The sequence below is a fragment of the Achroia grisella genome, unplaced genomic scaffold (genome assembly GCF_030625045.1).
Source record: "Achroia grisella isolate CSIRO2021 unplaced genomic scaffold, CSIRO_AGI_Agris_v1 utg241, whole genome shotgun sequence".
Classification (NCBI taxonomy): domain Eukaryota; kingdom Metazoa; phylum Arthropoda; class Insecta; order Lepidoptera; family Pyralidae; genus Achroia; species Achroia grisella.
The window spans coordinates 4,870,268-4,888,556 of record NW_026712734.1 but is presented as its reverse complement, the minus strand read 5'-3'; the positions used below and the strand labels follow the sequence as shown (position 1 = coordinate 4,888,556).

The window sequence follows — 18,289 nt, the reverse complement described above, 5'->3', positions numbered from 1 at the left end:
CAGAAACTTATTTTTTGTAGGCTGTTGATTGATTTGTATGGAATTCTATATGGAAAATTCGTCATTTTTTAAGCTAGAATGATGATTTTTTTATTTGTCTTTTATTGTGTTAGATTATTAAATATTTTTCATTATTTGGTCAAAGTCACTATTTTACACAGATTAAGTTGCGGGTACAGCTAGTAGGCCATAATTTAGAAAGATATGTCAAATGTATATTTTAATATCTTTTAAAATTTACAAAAATAAAAATTATGTATATGTATCACTTATCTAGTACCCATAACGCAAGTTTAAGCTAGCTTAACTTGGGTCTAGATGTCCAAAAAAAAAAATTACAGCATAGTTATTCTAATGTACAAGCTATATTACTGTAAAGTTTCATCAAAATCCGTTGAGTAGTTTTTGCGTGAAAGAGTAACAAACATCCATACTCGCAAACTTTGACATTTATAATATTAATAAGATATTAAGCTATTTCTTGGTTCTACAACAGCCTGTGACGAAATGATGTAGTGATACATTCTATTCTTTCTTCGTCATCACACGGATCTGACAAGGATAATAATATGATGATATTATATGTTAATATATAATTATATATTATAAACTTTATCCCATACACCTACAGATCAAAACCCAATAAAAATCTTGTATATTTATTAAATAACATTTTCCTCTTACCCAACAATACATGCGTATGAAATATTTACGCAATAATAAATTACTTAACTGTATTTTTTATAAAAAAAAAAATTACGACCTTAAAATTACCTCAAAAACTGAACAATACATAATGTAGTATAATCTAATTGAAACAAACAAATAATTAGAAGTACGCCATTATGTGTAATGAGTCAATATGAGTCATTTGTAGAGAATACCCGTCCGACCGTATATAAGATTGAAGCGGACTTGCGATCATTCAATATTGCCTCAAGCACGAGCCAGTCAACATGTATTCAAAACTATTCACAATCCTACTATTGAACGTTTTGTTCGTCCGTTCAGAACCCGAGGAAGACCCATGTGTGTGCAATATAGAGCAAACCCAAGTCGACCAGAAAGCTGTATTTGGGTTTTTGGAAAGAGTACACCAAATGGGAGTTGCTGAGGCGAAACCCGATCGCCCTGTATTACCAGCCATTCTAGGACCGTTGGTGGCGTGTGGAAATTGCTTGGATAGGAAGAAGAGGAACATCATGCCGGTTATCAGTGAGAAATTCTTCAAAGACAGTACAGATTTGAGAGCAAAAAGGCATGATAGAAGGTGCCCAGCGAATCACCTAAGAATAGCATATAAATGTGTGCATATCAGTTTATTAGACTATTAGTAGTTGTGTTCGATATTAAATGACTTTCACCCCTAACACTGATAGGGGAATTAATGTTTGAATGTGTATTTGTGATCTCCTAAAGTTGACTTGTTTAGAAAACAATTGGGACTACATTTTATAAAATGTTACAGCCAGAATGCAGTCTTAATCAGAATGTAACCTATCAAAAGATCTCACACAATTCCAAACAAAAGTTTTTTTTTAATAAATGGTGACATAACCATCAAAATACTTCCATTTAAAGATAATCGCTCATATGCCGTAAAAAGAAAAATGGTTGCAGTTTCGTATAAAAATCATTTTGTTACAATTATGTTATTAATTTTGTTAATTTCGTATAAAAATCATTTTGTTAAGTTACTGATGTTCGTTTGGATTCCTTCAAAAAACTGTCAATGCACGGAGGTTGTTTTAATTAATACTGTATAAAAACCAAAGACTATTTATGCGTTCAATGACTGATTTTAAGAACTTTAAATATGTTTAATTAATACTCGGGCAGTCATAGTGACATGTGTTTATTTTTTACATGAATACGTCATATTTCTGCAGCTTTAATAATAAAATTTATACTTTTTATAATTTGTTCGTTTTAATTATTAATTTTAATAATAGATATTAAATACTGTTGTTAAACAATAACATAATCATGTACGTAATTATGTAGGTACATTGTTACACAAATTACGTTAATTGAGAAACATTTCATATCTCCAAAACCTAAACCTAAGTTTTATTTTATTTATGTCAGAAAAATATAAAATAAACCTAACCTAAATAATTACCATTTTTATGAATGATCATAAAATGATGCAACTTTCTGCGCTAACGGTATACACTGGCGGGGCACCAGTGGAGGATGATAGAATGAGCATGAGGTCAGGTCAGTTAGCACATCGTGACGAGTTTACCAAAAATTGATTACGATGATTTCTAGGGAGGCCAGTATGGAGGTTGACCTAACTTTGAGCAATGAAGTCACTATTTTCTATTACTAAACCTAAAACCCCCTCCCCCACTTCTATACAATTAGATTACATATATTTTTGATAGATAAAATTCAAAATTCAAAAATCATTTATTCATGTAGGACATTTTAGCCGCTTATGAACGTCATATTTTCACGTAATTTTATTTTTTCCCTACCGTCCAGTTCGGTATATAGATCCAATTGAGAAGAACTGGCAAGAAACTCAATTGAATTACTTTTTTTTTATAGGCCATTTTATTTACAATGTATTTTTATATAGGTGTCTATGTCGAACATTAAATGAAAATTCAGTGCATGAACAACTATTGCCATGCACACTCGTCATTCAAGTAATCGTTTAGTGAGTAATAGGCTTTGCTCAGTAAATATGATTTAACAGATGTTTTGAATTTATTTAAGGGTAATTCCAACATATCCTTTGGTATCTTATTGTAAATTTTTATACCTATTCCCATAAAAGACCTATTAACTTTTTCTAAACGATACTTGGGGACAGCAAGTTTGTCTTTAAATCTAGTATTAATATTATGAATATTGCTGTTTTTTGGAAATAAGTCAAGATTTTTATGAACATAAAATATACAGATATACAGGGTTGTTATTTATTTTATTTGTCTATACTTTAATGCAAAAATATAGGGAGGAAGGGAATTATTAGTAATGTGGACTAATCCCATTGCTAGCAATGTACCATGTCAGGTCGACCTCCACGCGGTTCCCCCTGGAAACCATCGTTATAAATTCCCAATGAATTTGTCACGGCTAAGTAACCTGACCTCATGTTCATCTTATCATCTTCCACTGGTGCCCCGCCAGCGTATACCGTTAGCGCAGGTGTATCATTCCATTATCATCCAACACTCGGGTTTTTTTCTAATTCTTCTTGTGATGAATCTGCGTTCCGAATGAGTGGTAGAATAAAAAATATGACTGACTGAAATGTGCTTATATTAAGTTTATTTGGATAAACATTATCTCTAATTCTTTTTCGCTCAGTATATTTGAACATATTGATGGGGATTTTTAATTAATCTATTTAAATAAATATTAGCTATTTCTATTTCACTGAGTAGGTATAATAATAATCTCAGGACAATTCACACAGCGCCATCTAGACCCAAGTTAAGCTAACTAAAGCTTGTGATATAGGTCTAGTACCTAATAACTGATACAAATACATATATATTTTTTTCGTAAATACATACATATTATACTTAGAAAACACCCAGACCGATACAAACAGTCATACTCATGAATACAAATGTTTGTACCGTGCGAGGAATCGAACCCGCAACTATGGGAAGTAAGGCGGTGTGCTAAGCCACTAGACCGTCGAGGTATATTTGAACATACTAAAATTCCCGTATTTTAAACCAGCGATGTTATGGATATGAAATTTCGGATACGGATAGGTTTCGGATATAGGAATGATTATTATACCGGATACGGATGCGGATATGAAATTATTTCGGATTATCCGTTAGTTTCGGATAATTTCGGTTACGGATATTAATTTTTTAAGGAATTTCAAAAGTAAACTACAAATAGCTAATAAAATGGTTACATAACGTGTCTCTATTAGGCTCCGTTCCTATCCGATATTATCCGAAACTTTTATTTCGGTTTCGGTTACGGTTACGAATATTTTTTTATATCGGTATCGATATTTTCGGTTACGGTTACGGAGCTGTCTAACAACCCTGTTTTAAACTAATCTATTTAATTGATACTATTGCAAAGTAGGCATCTAATTAATTAAAGCATATTGAACTAATTAAAACACGCCTCAAAATTCAACTAAACACAAACAGACAGACCTTGATCACCCCCCTCGGTCCAAGGGGGGTTGTATTGCCTAATTAGTGTTGCCATCATGATTACTACTAATACGTATGATTTAGATTTTGAAATATCAATCAGGAATAAAGATATATAAATGTATATATATATGAACATGTGAAATATTTCTCTTTGGTGATAAAACTTTTTGTATTATATTAAATACATACTGTATATATGAACATATACTAAATACACCCATAACATTTTGTACCTAAATATATGCATATATATATATATATATTTTTTTCGTTCCCATTTTACTTTCTCATGTTTTGTGAGCATTGAGTAGGTCTGATAATCTATTTTTCATCATCTAAATGTTAGGGGTAGACCACCCCTAAATTTTTATTTTTTATTTTTTAGAGAAAATTTTTAGTTTCTATCTTTTTATGATACAACATACAAAAATACATACAATCCTAAATTTTTTTTATCATTGTTAAAACAACGTTTGCGTATATATATTTATATATATATATTTAATTTTACTTACTCAGACTTATACATATAACTAGTAAAAGTCACGGGTACTTACCACTTTTTTTTTATTGTTTTTTGAGTTCCCGATATTTCGGCAGGGTTTCAACGGCCATGATCACGGGTAAACAGAAGAGCAGCGGGTAGATCCTTACTAATATTATACATGTGAATGTATCGATGTTTGTTACGCTTTCACGCAAAAACTACTGAACCGATCATCATGAAATTTTGTATACATATTCTTGGAGGATTAGAATGAATATAGGATATTTTTTATTTAAAACAAAATATGCGAGTGAAGCCGCGGGTATAAGCTAGTATATAGTATAAAATCACAGCCCAATTTACTCGCTGTTATAATTAAAGAATGTCACTAATATTATAAAAGATAAAGTTTGTGAAAACGGATGGATGTTTACTCTCTCCGACAAAAACTACTGAACGGATTTTGAACAAAACTTTACAGTAATATAGCTTATACATCAGAATAACACATAGACTATAATAGAGAAAGATATTATGTAAGTTGGGCGAAATATAATTATAAATGTCAAGTAAGTGTGATGATGATGATGATGATGATGCAGACGAAGTTGAGCGGGTCAGCTAGTACACAATATGTCAAAGGTTTTTTTTTAATCTCTCAAGTATATTTCCGATTTATTCATTATAAACGAACATACAAAAAAGTAAATCTGTCCTTTTTTAATATATATATATATATATATATATATATATATATATACCGAAAATATATACCAATGGTACATATAAATATGAAAATTAACATACAATTATGTTAATAATACACATAAATAAATCTAAATGTGGACAGTGGAATATTCGCAGAACTAAAATGATATTGTTGAAATTTGTTTCAAGGGAAGCCCCAGTTATATGTATAAACAAATCTATTTTAAGTATTGTATTTTTATTTCAAATTCAGAGTGTCATGGTCCAGTATATAGATAAATAACAATATCATTGGACAATTCACACAGCGCCATCTAGTTTCAAGATAAGCAGCAGCTCTTCTTAGCTAGAAACTAGATGGCGCTGTGTTATGAGTACTAAACTACTTAAATTTATTTTAGAATAGAATAGAATAGAAAATCATTTATTCAAATAAACTTAATTTAAGCAGTTTTGAATAGTCATAACAATTTGTTTTTTATCTACCGCTCGTTCGGAAAGCTGTCTCATCACAAGAAGAACGAGCAAGAAACTAGTGTATTGCTCTTTTTTCATAAGTACGTACATACATAATATATATAATAGATAACACTCAGATCAAAAACAAACTATCATACTCATGAATACAAATATTTGCATCGTGCGAGGAATGGAACCCGCTAACATCGGAAATAAGGCGATGTAACACATCCCAAGTCCATTGTGAATTATCCAAGAGTAAATTACTTTGTGCGTCTCTACATTTCTGATTAACTTTCCTGTGATGGAAACCGATAACATAGCATCTAGGACATTAAAGGCTATTACATCAGTGAGACAAACAGTCATTGCATCTATAGTTAAAAGTTAAACGCCACTCCCCGTCGATATAACGGTCTGCGGTTAACCGCAGATGGTAATTTGACCATTCAATGATACTGAGTAAAATATTACTACAGGAAACTAAACTCGTGACTTACACGAATTTAAAATATTTATTAAACATAACTTGCTATGCTAAATCAAATCAAACCAAATCAATTTATTCACGTAAGACATTTTAGTGACAAATAGTGTAATTAGTGTTCGGGTTACGAACACTAATTACACTATTTGCTTTTGATAAAATAGCAATACTCGTAGCATATTGGTCACGGTATACTCTCAAAATTGAATTTAAAAAGTAATCTGTACCACAAACCCGCAGAAAGACTTATGGAGCGGCTGAAGGCTAACTCTCGCCTGATACGACTAGTCTGAGAGCACCGCTAGGGGTTCGAACCTCGGCTCAGGGCGCCATAATTTCGATCCCCGTTTGAATTGGACGGGGAGTCAATAGGAATATAACGTCACGCTATAACCAATAGGAGTGGAGTTGCAATGAAAAATGTAACAAAAACGGGAGAATTCCAGCGTTGAGGCACTTCGTCATGGTATATGCTGAGAGGAGACCTATTTGATACCATAATTAATGATCAAAGTTGTATTTAATAAATTCTTCTTATTTATTTATAAACTCTTTATTGCACCAATAGAATTAATACAGAAGAATTATACAGAAAAGAGATATGGATGTACAAAAGCAACAACCTTTAGGTAGAGAAAATACAACTAAAGTGGTAGGTGGCGCATGAATAGTATGGAAGAATATTTATATAAAGGTAATAATATTGTACACTTGTATTTTATGTTTCATATAAAATATTTTCTTTCTTATTCCTTTCTTTCAAATGTGACGCAGACGATGTTGCGTTGGTCAACTAGTTTATAATATATATCGGGTTATAAAAAATTTACTTGATTACTTTTTAATTTTTGTTCTTTTGTTTACAGAAGTAAATATTATAATTAAATAGCAACCCGTCCGGACTTCGCACGGATGCATTACAAATTTGAATTTCTTGGCTTCATTTATACTATAACACGCATATATTATACATATAAACCTTCCTCTTGACTCACTCTATCCATTGCTGGAAACTGCATTAAAATCCGTTGCGTAAATTAAAAGATATAAGCGAACAGACAGCGACAACGAATTTATTTTATACTATACTAGCTACTCGCCCCGGCTTTGCCCGGGTGTACATGTATTATATATATAAACCTTCCTCTTGAATCACTCTATCTATTAAAAAAACCCGCTTCAAAATCTGTTGCGTAGTTTTAAAGATTATAGCATACATAGCGACTTTGTTTTATATTATGTAATATATATAGACAAATGCATAATGTGAAAGCTGCATTTTATAATTAAACAAATAGTCCATCTAGAAGAGTCTTTGGAAATCCCATGGGAATGGAAAACAAAGGAAAAGGCCACGGGATTTCCATCCAGTAGTTAATGCGAGCCGAGCGTAACTTAGAGAGCCAGTGGTACGGGCAATCGAGATAACCAGTTGATGCCTTTGGTATTTCCGGCCGAGGGCGTATAAAATTTACGTGTTTCGCAACACCAGTATTTGTATTCAAAATTGGTAAACATGCAAGGTGATACAGGCGATTTTCTTTTTGAGTGAAATCTTATGTTCTATACTGATATCATTGGTTATCTAAAAGTACTCTCAATATGATTCCCCTGCAATAATAATAATAATCTCAGGACAATTCACACAGCGCCATCTATAACTTAAACTAGCTAAAGCTTGCTATGGGTACTAGATAACTGATACAAATACATAGATATATATTTTTTTATGTAAATACAAATCATAATCATGAATACAAATGTTTGTGCCGTGCGAGGAATAGAACGCGCGACCATCGGAAGTAAGGCGGTATGCTAAACCGCTAGACCACCGACCCCGGCAATGACTAATTAAAGCAACTATCTAACATTGCCACTTTAAATGAATCATAATGCTACTAATCTTCGTCTAGGACTGTGAGAGTGCGTTCGTTTACTAGAATTCTTTCTATCTAAAATATTATATGTATTATACTAGCTGTGCCCGTGACTTTGTCCGCATAGAATAGTGACCTTGAATAACATAAAACATGTAATAATCTTACCCAAAAAATATATATTATATTATATGTATTACATTATATGTATTATATAATATAATATAATGTTATTATTATGAAAATTTATAAAATTGTAGTATTGTAATGAATTTTTGTTAAACGCTAACATACTCATACTTTCCATCCCGGTCCCTAATAAAGCGGACATACCTACGATACACAACTAGTAGGATGAGTTTATCATTTTGTTAATTACTGCAATTTATTCATTATTATATAGACAATTGGAGACAATTTATATTTATACCATTATACCATACACATATTACTCTATAATGCCAAGCTAAAGAGAAAACTCTACAACATCCTACGTGTTTGTAGCTCACTCATGCATAAACGAAATATTTCCTTTGTAAAGTATACACTATATCCTGAGGAGATAAAAACCATCGCTCCTAAGAATATCCTTCAATTCTTGTCCCTGACGGGTCTAGGTAGCGAACTTTGAAAAAGGGCGAGCACAATAGATCTATGCAGGTCGCAGAGCTACAGGTTTAAAGCACCTGGAATTAGCCCAAATCCCTTAATAAAAAAAATGTCTGTACTATTTCTTTATTGAGGAGCTTTTAATACCTTAGTATCTGTAACATAGGCTATTAGCAGTCTGAATGATATAATATATATATGAAGAAAATGTACAATGTATTAATTAATCAATATATGTATTAGTTTTCTAATATTATTTCATACTAGCTGTTCCCGCGACTTCGTCCGCGTGGAATTTAAATTTGTTTTTCTAAAATAAAAGTAGCCTAAGTTACTCCTTATTACATCAGCTACCTGGCCGTCCCGGTCCCTATCGGTCGAGCCATTTCAGAGATTAGCCGGAACAAACAGACAGATAGACCGACAAAAATTGTAAAAAATGTTATTTTGGTGTTGTTATTCATAAGCATGTAGTAAAAGACGGTTATTTCAATATTACAAACAGACACTCCGATTTTATTTATATGTATGTTATGTAGTATGTAAGTATGTAGTATATAGATTTATAATAGTAATATATAGTATCTAGTATCCTGAAATAAATAAAAAAATAATAAATAATATTCCACAAGAATCCTCGTCGCGGGCCACTTGCCTCGAGTAGAACTTAATTTACCGACGAGTGGCCTCTTGATTAGACCCTTAAATTATTCGCCTCTTTCTGTACCTACATTTGAAATTTTTAATATTCAAACTCCGAAATTTTTATTCATAGAAAAAGATACCCAAAGTTAATTTTACCAAGGTACACTTTCTAAAGTCCGCGTGGGTAAAGAAACTTGGTAAGACTGAGGTACAGTCTGACCAATGTTTTTTTTAATTGGAGAAAGTACCTTACAGTTGATATTGTTATGTAATATTTAAAGATCTGAATAAAATAAATTATTTATTTGTTACTTACTAGCTACTCACCGCGGCTTCGCCCGGGTGTACATGTGTTATATATATAAACCTTCCTCTTGAATCACACTGTCTATTATAAAAAAAAGGCTTCAAAATCCGTTGCGTAGATTTAAAGATTTAAGCATACATAGGGACGGACAGACAGCGACAGCAACTTTATTTTATACTATGTAATGATTATTCTTTTTCCCATTTTATTAGTATTAAAGTTTTATTAAAGTTAATTATAGTACGTATAGATACAAATTACACGCACAAAATTAAATATAAATAATAACAATAAATAAATAAGTAATAAATGTAAATAATGAAAATAACGATTCCATAAAAAAATGTACCAGTTTAGTTTTACCAGTTCTCAACTGATGTAGCTATCCGAACTGGACGGTAGGGATAAGCCGAATAGGACGGTAGGGTAATAAATAATATGATGTGCATAAGAGGCCAAAAGAGCCTATATGAATAAATAATATTGTTTTTAAGTTTCAGAAATCAGTTCATCTTTTTAATCACCCTGTATTTGTAGTACATCATATAATGTTTTATGATCATGATGTATAAACAAGTAACTTGAGATAGAATTCGGTTAATACATAGGCTATTCGATACTGAACCTTTTTACAAAGACATAAAGCCCCAATAAAGGTGTCCTGATTAGGTCCATCTCGACCGTTGTACTCGACCCTTAAGGTGCGTACTGACTGGAATAATACTCATATATCTAACTAGGAATACGTCGCGGCTTTACCTGCCATATAATTTAAAAGAAAAGCCTTGTTCCTTCTTTCTCTGACATCGCATCATTCGCACTTACTTTTTTTTAATACTACGATAAGCATGACTAGTTTTGTTTGTATCGGTCTGGGTGTTTTCTACGTTTTTTTTATACTACGTAGGTGGCAAACAAGCATACGACTCATCTGATGGTAAACGGTTACCGTAGCCTATAGAGGGCTCAGATACCAGGGGTGTCACGTGCGCGTTGCCTACCCTTAAGAAACCTTAATATACCCTTTTTGGAAAACCCCATGCTGTAGTCTCTCAAGAAAACCTCAGTAGGTAGTATAAAATCTCATTTAAACAGAGTAACAGTAAAATTTCTAATCACTGCTTCCTTGTTCAAGGTACATTTTGACCTAACGGTAGATTTGACTAATCATAATTATTTGTAATAGACCTACATCAACAAATATTTAAATATTAGATTCAATTCCACATTTAGTTAGAACAATATTTATTCAAAATAGCAACATGCAAGTTCATTCTTCTTGTGATAAGTATGCGTTCTGAACGAGTGCTAGAATAAAAAAATAAAAGATCAAATAAAATAAATTATTGCTATTCTTCTTGTGATAAGTATGCGTTCTGAACGAGTGGTAGAATAAAAAAATAAAAGAGCAACACGCAAGTTTCTTGCTCATTCTTCTTGTAATGAGTATGCGTTCTAAACGAGTGGTAGAATAAAAAAATAAAAGAGCAACACGCGAATTTCTTGCTCATTCTTCTTGTAATGAGGCTACGTTCCTAATTAGTGGTAGAATAAAAAAATAAAAGAGCAACACGCAAGTTTCTTACTCATTCTTCTTGTGATGAGTATGCGTTCTAAACGAGTGGTAGAATAAAAAAATAAAAGAGCAACACGCAAGTTTCTTACTCAATCTTCTTGTGATGAGTGGTAAAATCTAAAAAATATGACTATTCAAAAGTGCTTATGTTAAGTGTATTTGAATTAAAATAATTTCTATTTCTATTTCACAATACGCTACAAAAATATTCCATTTGTCAATAACATGCAGACCACAAAAATATAATATTACGGTGAATTGATGATGACATTTACGAAACGGTGCGCATGCGCATCATCAAACGTCATAGGGAATTACGATACGCCCATTTGGTGATAATAATAAAATTATTTCTATATCTGTGAAATAATAATACACCACAAAAATATTCCACTTCGAAACAGACCACAAACAATATAATATTACAGCCAAGTGATGATTTCCAAAATATTTTTGTAATGTATTGTGAAATAGAAATAGAAGTAATTTTAAAAAACTAGCATTGCCCGCGGTTTAACCTGCGGTAAATTTCAACAGAAAATATAGCCTGTGTTATTCTGATGCATAAGTTCCATTACTGTAAAATTCCTTCAAAATCCGTTCAGTAGATTTTGCGTGAAAGAGTAATAAACATCCATACTTACAAACTTCGTGTTTATATTAATAAGGCTAAGATAAGAGACATACTACAAAAATGCCAGCTGCCAGCTCTTCGGTCTTCTGTGATATCGACTAACTTTTTCGTTATTTCTTTGAAAAGTCTATTTCACAATACACTACACTATAAAAAATATAATATTACAGCCAAATGATGATCTCCAATGAGGCTTTAATTAGAAATAAAAAAATCATCAAACGTCATAATCTTCTTGTGATGAGTTACGACTATTCAAAAGTCCATTTTAAGTTATTTGAATTAAGACTAATTTCTATTTCTATTTCACAATACACTACACTATAAAAAATATAATATTACAGCCAAATGATGATTTCCGCATGCGCATCATAAGTTAATTTGAATTAAGACTATTTATCATATTTTACTATATTACAAATAATATTACATTTACAAATACTATTATATATATATTTTTTTATATATATCTAATTTTAAGATTTATTACTAGTATTTACATAACCTAATTGTACAACTAAGGACCTAAAATTAAAAAGCTTAAAAAAATATATGATGACTAAAATATATTATTAAAAGGGGTCCTTTAAAATCCGTTCAAGATTTGGCAGCGTTCCCTCTTTGAATAGCTAAGATAATTCTTTGTCCAAAAATAGCTGCCAGCTCTTCGGTCTTCTGTGATATCGACTAACTTTTTCGTTATTTCTTTGAAAAGTCTATTTCACAATACACTACACTATAAAAAATATAATATTACAGCCAAATGATGATCTCCAATGACTTTTACGAAATTAAGCGCGTCATCAAACGTCATAGGGAGTTACGACACGTCCATTTGGTGATAATTGATTGCGCAGCACCGACATATATACGTATTTAGGCAATGCGTTAATATGAAGCGAGATCGCGTAACTCGCGGAATGGGCGCCGGCGCCGACTGTGACGCAGTTGTTTGATGTGCAGTAACTCGTAGGTGTAGATTCAATTCTCCGTTTATAATTTGAATTCTTTTTAATTATTAATGTTTTACAATAATCATTATATTAATAAGCGAAGCAAATTTTGTGCCCTTTTTTTAAAAAATTGAATTATGAGGAGTATGAAATTTTTGACTCTTATAATTCATATAAAATACATTTAATCAATAAAAACAACATTACACATACTAGTATGTAATTAAAATATATTCGTCGTATAAAACATAAATAAATATATTTACGGAAATATACAAATACCATAAATCCATAAAAAAAATAGTTTAGACTATTTGAATCCCGCATTTCAACTTAAAAATGTAAAGTTACAACCATCTAAATATATATAACTCAAAGGTACCTGACATAGTGATCTATCAACACACAGCCCAAACCACTGGACGGATCGGGCTGAAATGAAATGCATGCAGGTAGATGTTATGACGTAGGTATCCGATAAGAAAGGATTTTGATTAATTCTACCCCCAAGGGGATAAAATAGGGGATGAAAGTTTGTATGAAAATTTGTCAATTTTAAACCGATCGGGCTGAGACTATGCATGTATAAAACTACTCTGACGTAGGCATCCCCTGGGAAAGGATTTTGATTAACGCGAGCGAAGCCGCGGGCAAAAGCTAGTTATTTAAAAGAGCAACACGCGAGTCTATTGCTCACTCTTTCTTTTGCTTTCCGAATGAGCTTGTTTTCTTTCGCTTTCCGAATGAGTAGTAGATTAAAAAAATAAGTATGACTATTCAAAAGTGTTTAAATTGTTATTTGAATACAGAATTTTCTATTCAATTCTCTTCTATACTAAGCATTCTATTCTCTATTGCTACGTTTACATTCAGCCGCTTCCCCTGCTACTCGCGCTGCCGGAAATATTGCCGGGCGACAACTGAGCGAGAGCGCTGAATGTAAAAACACGCTGCCACTCGCGCTGCCACTCCTTTGACTCGCGCACGAAAAACCGACAATCGAGGGAGCGCCGGGCAGCGCCAATGGCATGGGAAGTGTTTCCACTCGTGTTTACACTCTCGCGCTGCTCACTTCCCTGCCCACTCGGGCTGAGTGTAAATTGGGCATATAGTTTTATGGTATGTAAAGTAGTGTGACCGCTACATCGTCGAGGTCATCCACATATGTTGATACCAATATACCGAGTACCAACAGTAACCGGTATCAATACCTATTAGTACTAGTGATGTACCGTATCGTATCAACGTATCACTATCGTTAAATACATCCGTGGATACAGACGAACGAACGAATCATTATTGACTAGAAACTTGATACGATATTTTTTTAAGAAAGCTAATGTATTGATACACCCATTTGCGTTAACGGTTTACGCTGGCGGGGCACCAGTGGAGGATGATAAGATAAACATGAAGTCAGATCAGTTAGCACATCCTTGTAAATTCACCATGAATTTATCATGATGTTTTCCAGGGGAACCGCGTGAAGGTCAACCTAACACCAGGTCAGGTTGACCTTCACGCGGTTACCAGGAAAGGGGTTCTTATACCACATAACTGACAATCCCCTTACCCGTGATAAGATTTACCGTATAGTATCAACATATCACTATCATTAAAAATATCTGTGGATAGAGATACGAATCTTTAATGACTAGAACCGTGATACGATATTAGACTCTTTTTAAATCAAATTATCGTAATCACTTGATTATGATAATTTGAACTCTTAAATCTGAGTCCGGCCTCGTCATGTGGCTTAGCACACTGCTTTACTTCCGATGGTCACGGGATCGATTCCTCGCACGGTGCAAACATTTGTATTCATGACTATAATTGTTCGTATCGGTCTGGGTGTTATATGTAGTTAAAAAAAAGATACCTATGTATTTATATCAGTTGTCCAGTAATATAACTACTCCATAACACCAGCTTTGCTTACCATGGGACTAGATGGCGCTGTGTTAATTGTTAACCCTAGTTCATTATTTATTATTATATACTTCTTATATATGTATTTTAATAATGTATCTGTTATTTTTTAGCCTGAATGTTATATAATTTTTTCTCCGATATATACAGATACGGATACAAATATATTATCCGATACATCACTATTTCGCACGATGCTACTCCACAAACAGATGTCATATTGTCACCGAAATAATTATGACTCAAAAATACCATTTGCTGTTCCTGCTTCAGAGATATCATACTACAATTACGTCAATAAGGAATAACGTGACACGTGTGACAAAGTTTGGACGACCAAGGACCATACAAGAAATGTGAGTCTGTAACAGAATTATAATAATAATAATAATCTCAGGACAATTTACACAGCGCCATCTAGACCCAAGTTAAGGTAGCTAAAGCTTGCGTTATGGGTACTAGATGACTGATACAAATACATAGATATATATTTTTTCGTAAATACATACATATTATACATAGAAAACACCCAGACCGATACGAACAATCGTACTCATGAATACAAATGTTTGTGCCGTGCGAGGAATCGAACCCGCGACCATCGGAAGTAAGGCCGTGTGCTAAACCACTAAAGCACCGAGGCCGTCAATTATAGGTTTTTAGGCGTCCATAGACGCGGGTTTGGAGTGCCATCTGCACTCGCCCCCTATCGTCCGGTGAAGCTGTAAAGGCCAGCTGCGGCCAACAGCATTAGAGTAGATCGAAAAAAACCACGAATATACTTACTGAGTCAGACGGCAAATATTTGCAGTTGGAATCGAGTCACAACGCGAGCTTCAAAGCGTTCGTGGCCCGGGTCCCCACCAACATGCTGCCCACCTTCATGAAGGAGGACTACTGGCCGAAGGGGGTGGTCTATCGGCGCTACAGTGGCAGATTGCCGTCGTCAGTACCATGACCATAGAGACAAATTTATTTACATATTTTATTATTATTTCTTATGTATGTTAGTCTATAAGGTATTTATAATATAGGCCATGTAGCCTGAATTAAAAAAATATATAGCGCTGCTTGTAGGGTAGCACAATATATGCTACTCTTGAAAACACAGTACAGGTTTAACTTATTGGAAGTTAACCCGTACCGTCTTTTACTATAAAACCGGTTATAGACCAGGTTGGTGTTACGTTGATTGCTATTCATAAAACGCCGTTTGACACGTCACAAGTCATTGTCAGCGAGCGGCGAGCGTGCGTCATCTGAGTGATTCCCAGTAAATCATTACATATCTATACATAGAAATAAAATTGGAGTGTCTGTTTGTAATATTGAAATAACCGTTTTTACTACATGCATATTAATATAAATACAGTACATACACTAAAATAACATTTTTTTACGATTTTTGTCTGTTTGTCTGTCTGTCTGTTTGTTCCGGCTAATTTCGGAAATGGGTAGACCGAATTTGACGGGACTTTTTTTGGCAGATAGCTGATTAATAAGGAGTAACTTAGGCTACTTTTATTTTAGAAAATAAAGTTAAATTCCACGCGGACGAAATCGCGAGAACAGCTAGTATGTATGTATAGTTGTAACGTCGCCCGTCTGGCTATGTTTTTTATTGGGTTATAATGGGATGATGCCCCACCTACTCTAACTGTATAGGCTGGAGGGGATAATAAGTCAGGTCAGTTTCTACATCGTGGCGAATTCACTGGACATTACCAATTTACCACGATGGTTTTCAGAGGCGACCGCGTGGAGGTCGAACATGGCACATTGCTTTAAATGGATGAAAATTTATATCTTCCTATTCTGATGAAGTTTTATGTGTATACTCGGTAGGTCTGAGAATAGGTTGTCATCTATTTTTATACCCCTAAAATGATAAGAGTGGCCCACCCCAATATGTTATTTTTTTTTTGGATTCCTGATTGATGAAATTTTATATCTTCCGATTTTATTGAAATTTTAGATGTATACTCGGTAAATCTGAGAATAGGTTGTCATCTATTTTTATACCCCTAAAATGATAAGAGTGGCCCACCCCAATATGTTATTTTTTTTTTTGGATTCCTGATTGATGAAATTTTATATCTTCCTATTTTGTTTAAATTTTATATGTATAGGTACTCGGTAGTTTGAGAATAGGTTTGTATCTATCTTTATATCCCTAAGTGATAAACGTGACCTAACACATTTTTTTAGAATTTAATTAATTTTAATATTTTTATAAATTGCAATTCAAAATAGATGCACCCCTAAAATTTCACTTCTCCACCATAAACCCCTACTTTTTAGAAGATATATTATTGTATACAACAACGTTTAAGATCAGCTAACAAGGGTGGCCCACCACAATATTTTTTTTTATTTCTTAGACAATTTAATTCATTGTAATGTTTTTAATAAAAACATTACAATGAATTTTTTTATTTGGCATTAAAAATATATATAACCCTAAATTTTCGCTCTTCTATCATAAACTCCTATTTTTTAATATCAATATTAATTTAGTATTTTATAAAATGATACTATGTTTTAAGTAGTTTGGACTTAAAGAAAAACCTGATCTGAATTACCCATGCTTTTCCTTCCTTCAACAATATATCACAATGACTTCTATGTGATTTTGTAAATCTATAGTTGTTAATTATCCATCGTCCGCTCATACTGCTTTAAAATTAATTTAATCAAACAGACATAATGTAGACAGAGCAATGTATGATAAATATTGATGTTTCACCGTTGTAGTAATACGGTTTTCCTCAGTGGTTTTTGTATGACGTAATGTTTTACATTACGTGGGCTTAATACATAATGAGGATGTCTCATTTCTCATTGAAAACAATGTATAAATAATAATATACCTTCACGACACTTAAACGAGACGGGGTAATCAGAAACATAACAGGTACCTAACCTGTGGATGTTTTTGTAAACGGATGTTTTGGTATATACATAGTATGCCAAAAAATTCCTTTTCTACGACCTCAGTGGTCTAGGGGTTTCGATTCGACATTTTGGTTCGTTTACTCGCACGGTGCAAAAATTTGTACTCTTGACTATAATTGCTTGTATTGGTGTTTTCTATGTATAATATGTATGTATTTACAAAACAAGATTACAATTAATCAAGGTTAACGCACAAAAGGCGGTCTTATCGCTTAAGGAATCTCTTCCAGACAACCTTTGAGTAGAGGAGAGAAGACAGAAGTGGTAGATGACGCAAGAATGGACTATAGACATAAAAAAGACATAGGAATACAAAATAATAATAATTTACATATATTACTTACATAAATATATACACAGACATATCTTATATATAAAATTCTCGTGTCACAGTTTTCGTTCCCATACTCCTCCGAAACGACTTGACCGATTCTCATGAAATTTTGTGAGCGTATTGAGTAGGTCTGAGAATCGGCCATCATCTATTTTTCATCCCCCTAAATGTTAGGGGT

The 18,289-nt window shown here is 33.0% G+C and overlaps 1 protein-coding gene across 1 annotated transcript in view; it reads left to right on the top strand.

The window, feature by feature from the left end:
* Positions 1-956: 956 nt before the first annotated feature.
* LOC131842666 (phospholipid scramblase 2-like) overlaps positions 957-18,289 on the top strand; it is a 52,302-nt gene continuing 34,969 nt past the window's right edge. The window contains exon 1 of the mRNA XM_059191236.1: positions 957-1,270. Within this exon, the coding sequence (XP_059047219.1) occupies positions 957-1,270 (314 nt within the window). The remainder of the gene's footprint in view (positions 1,271-18,289) is intronic.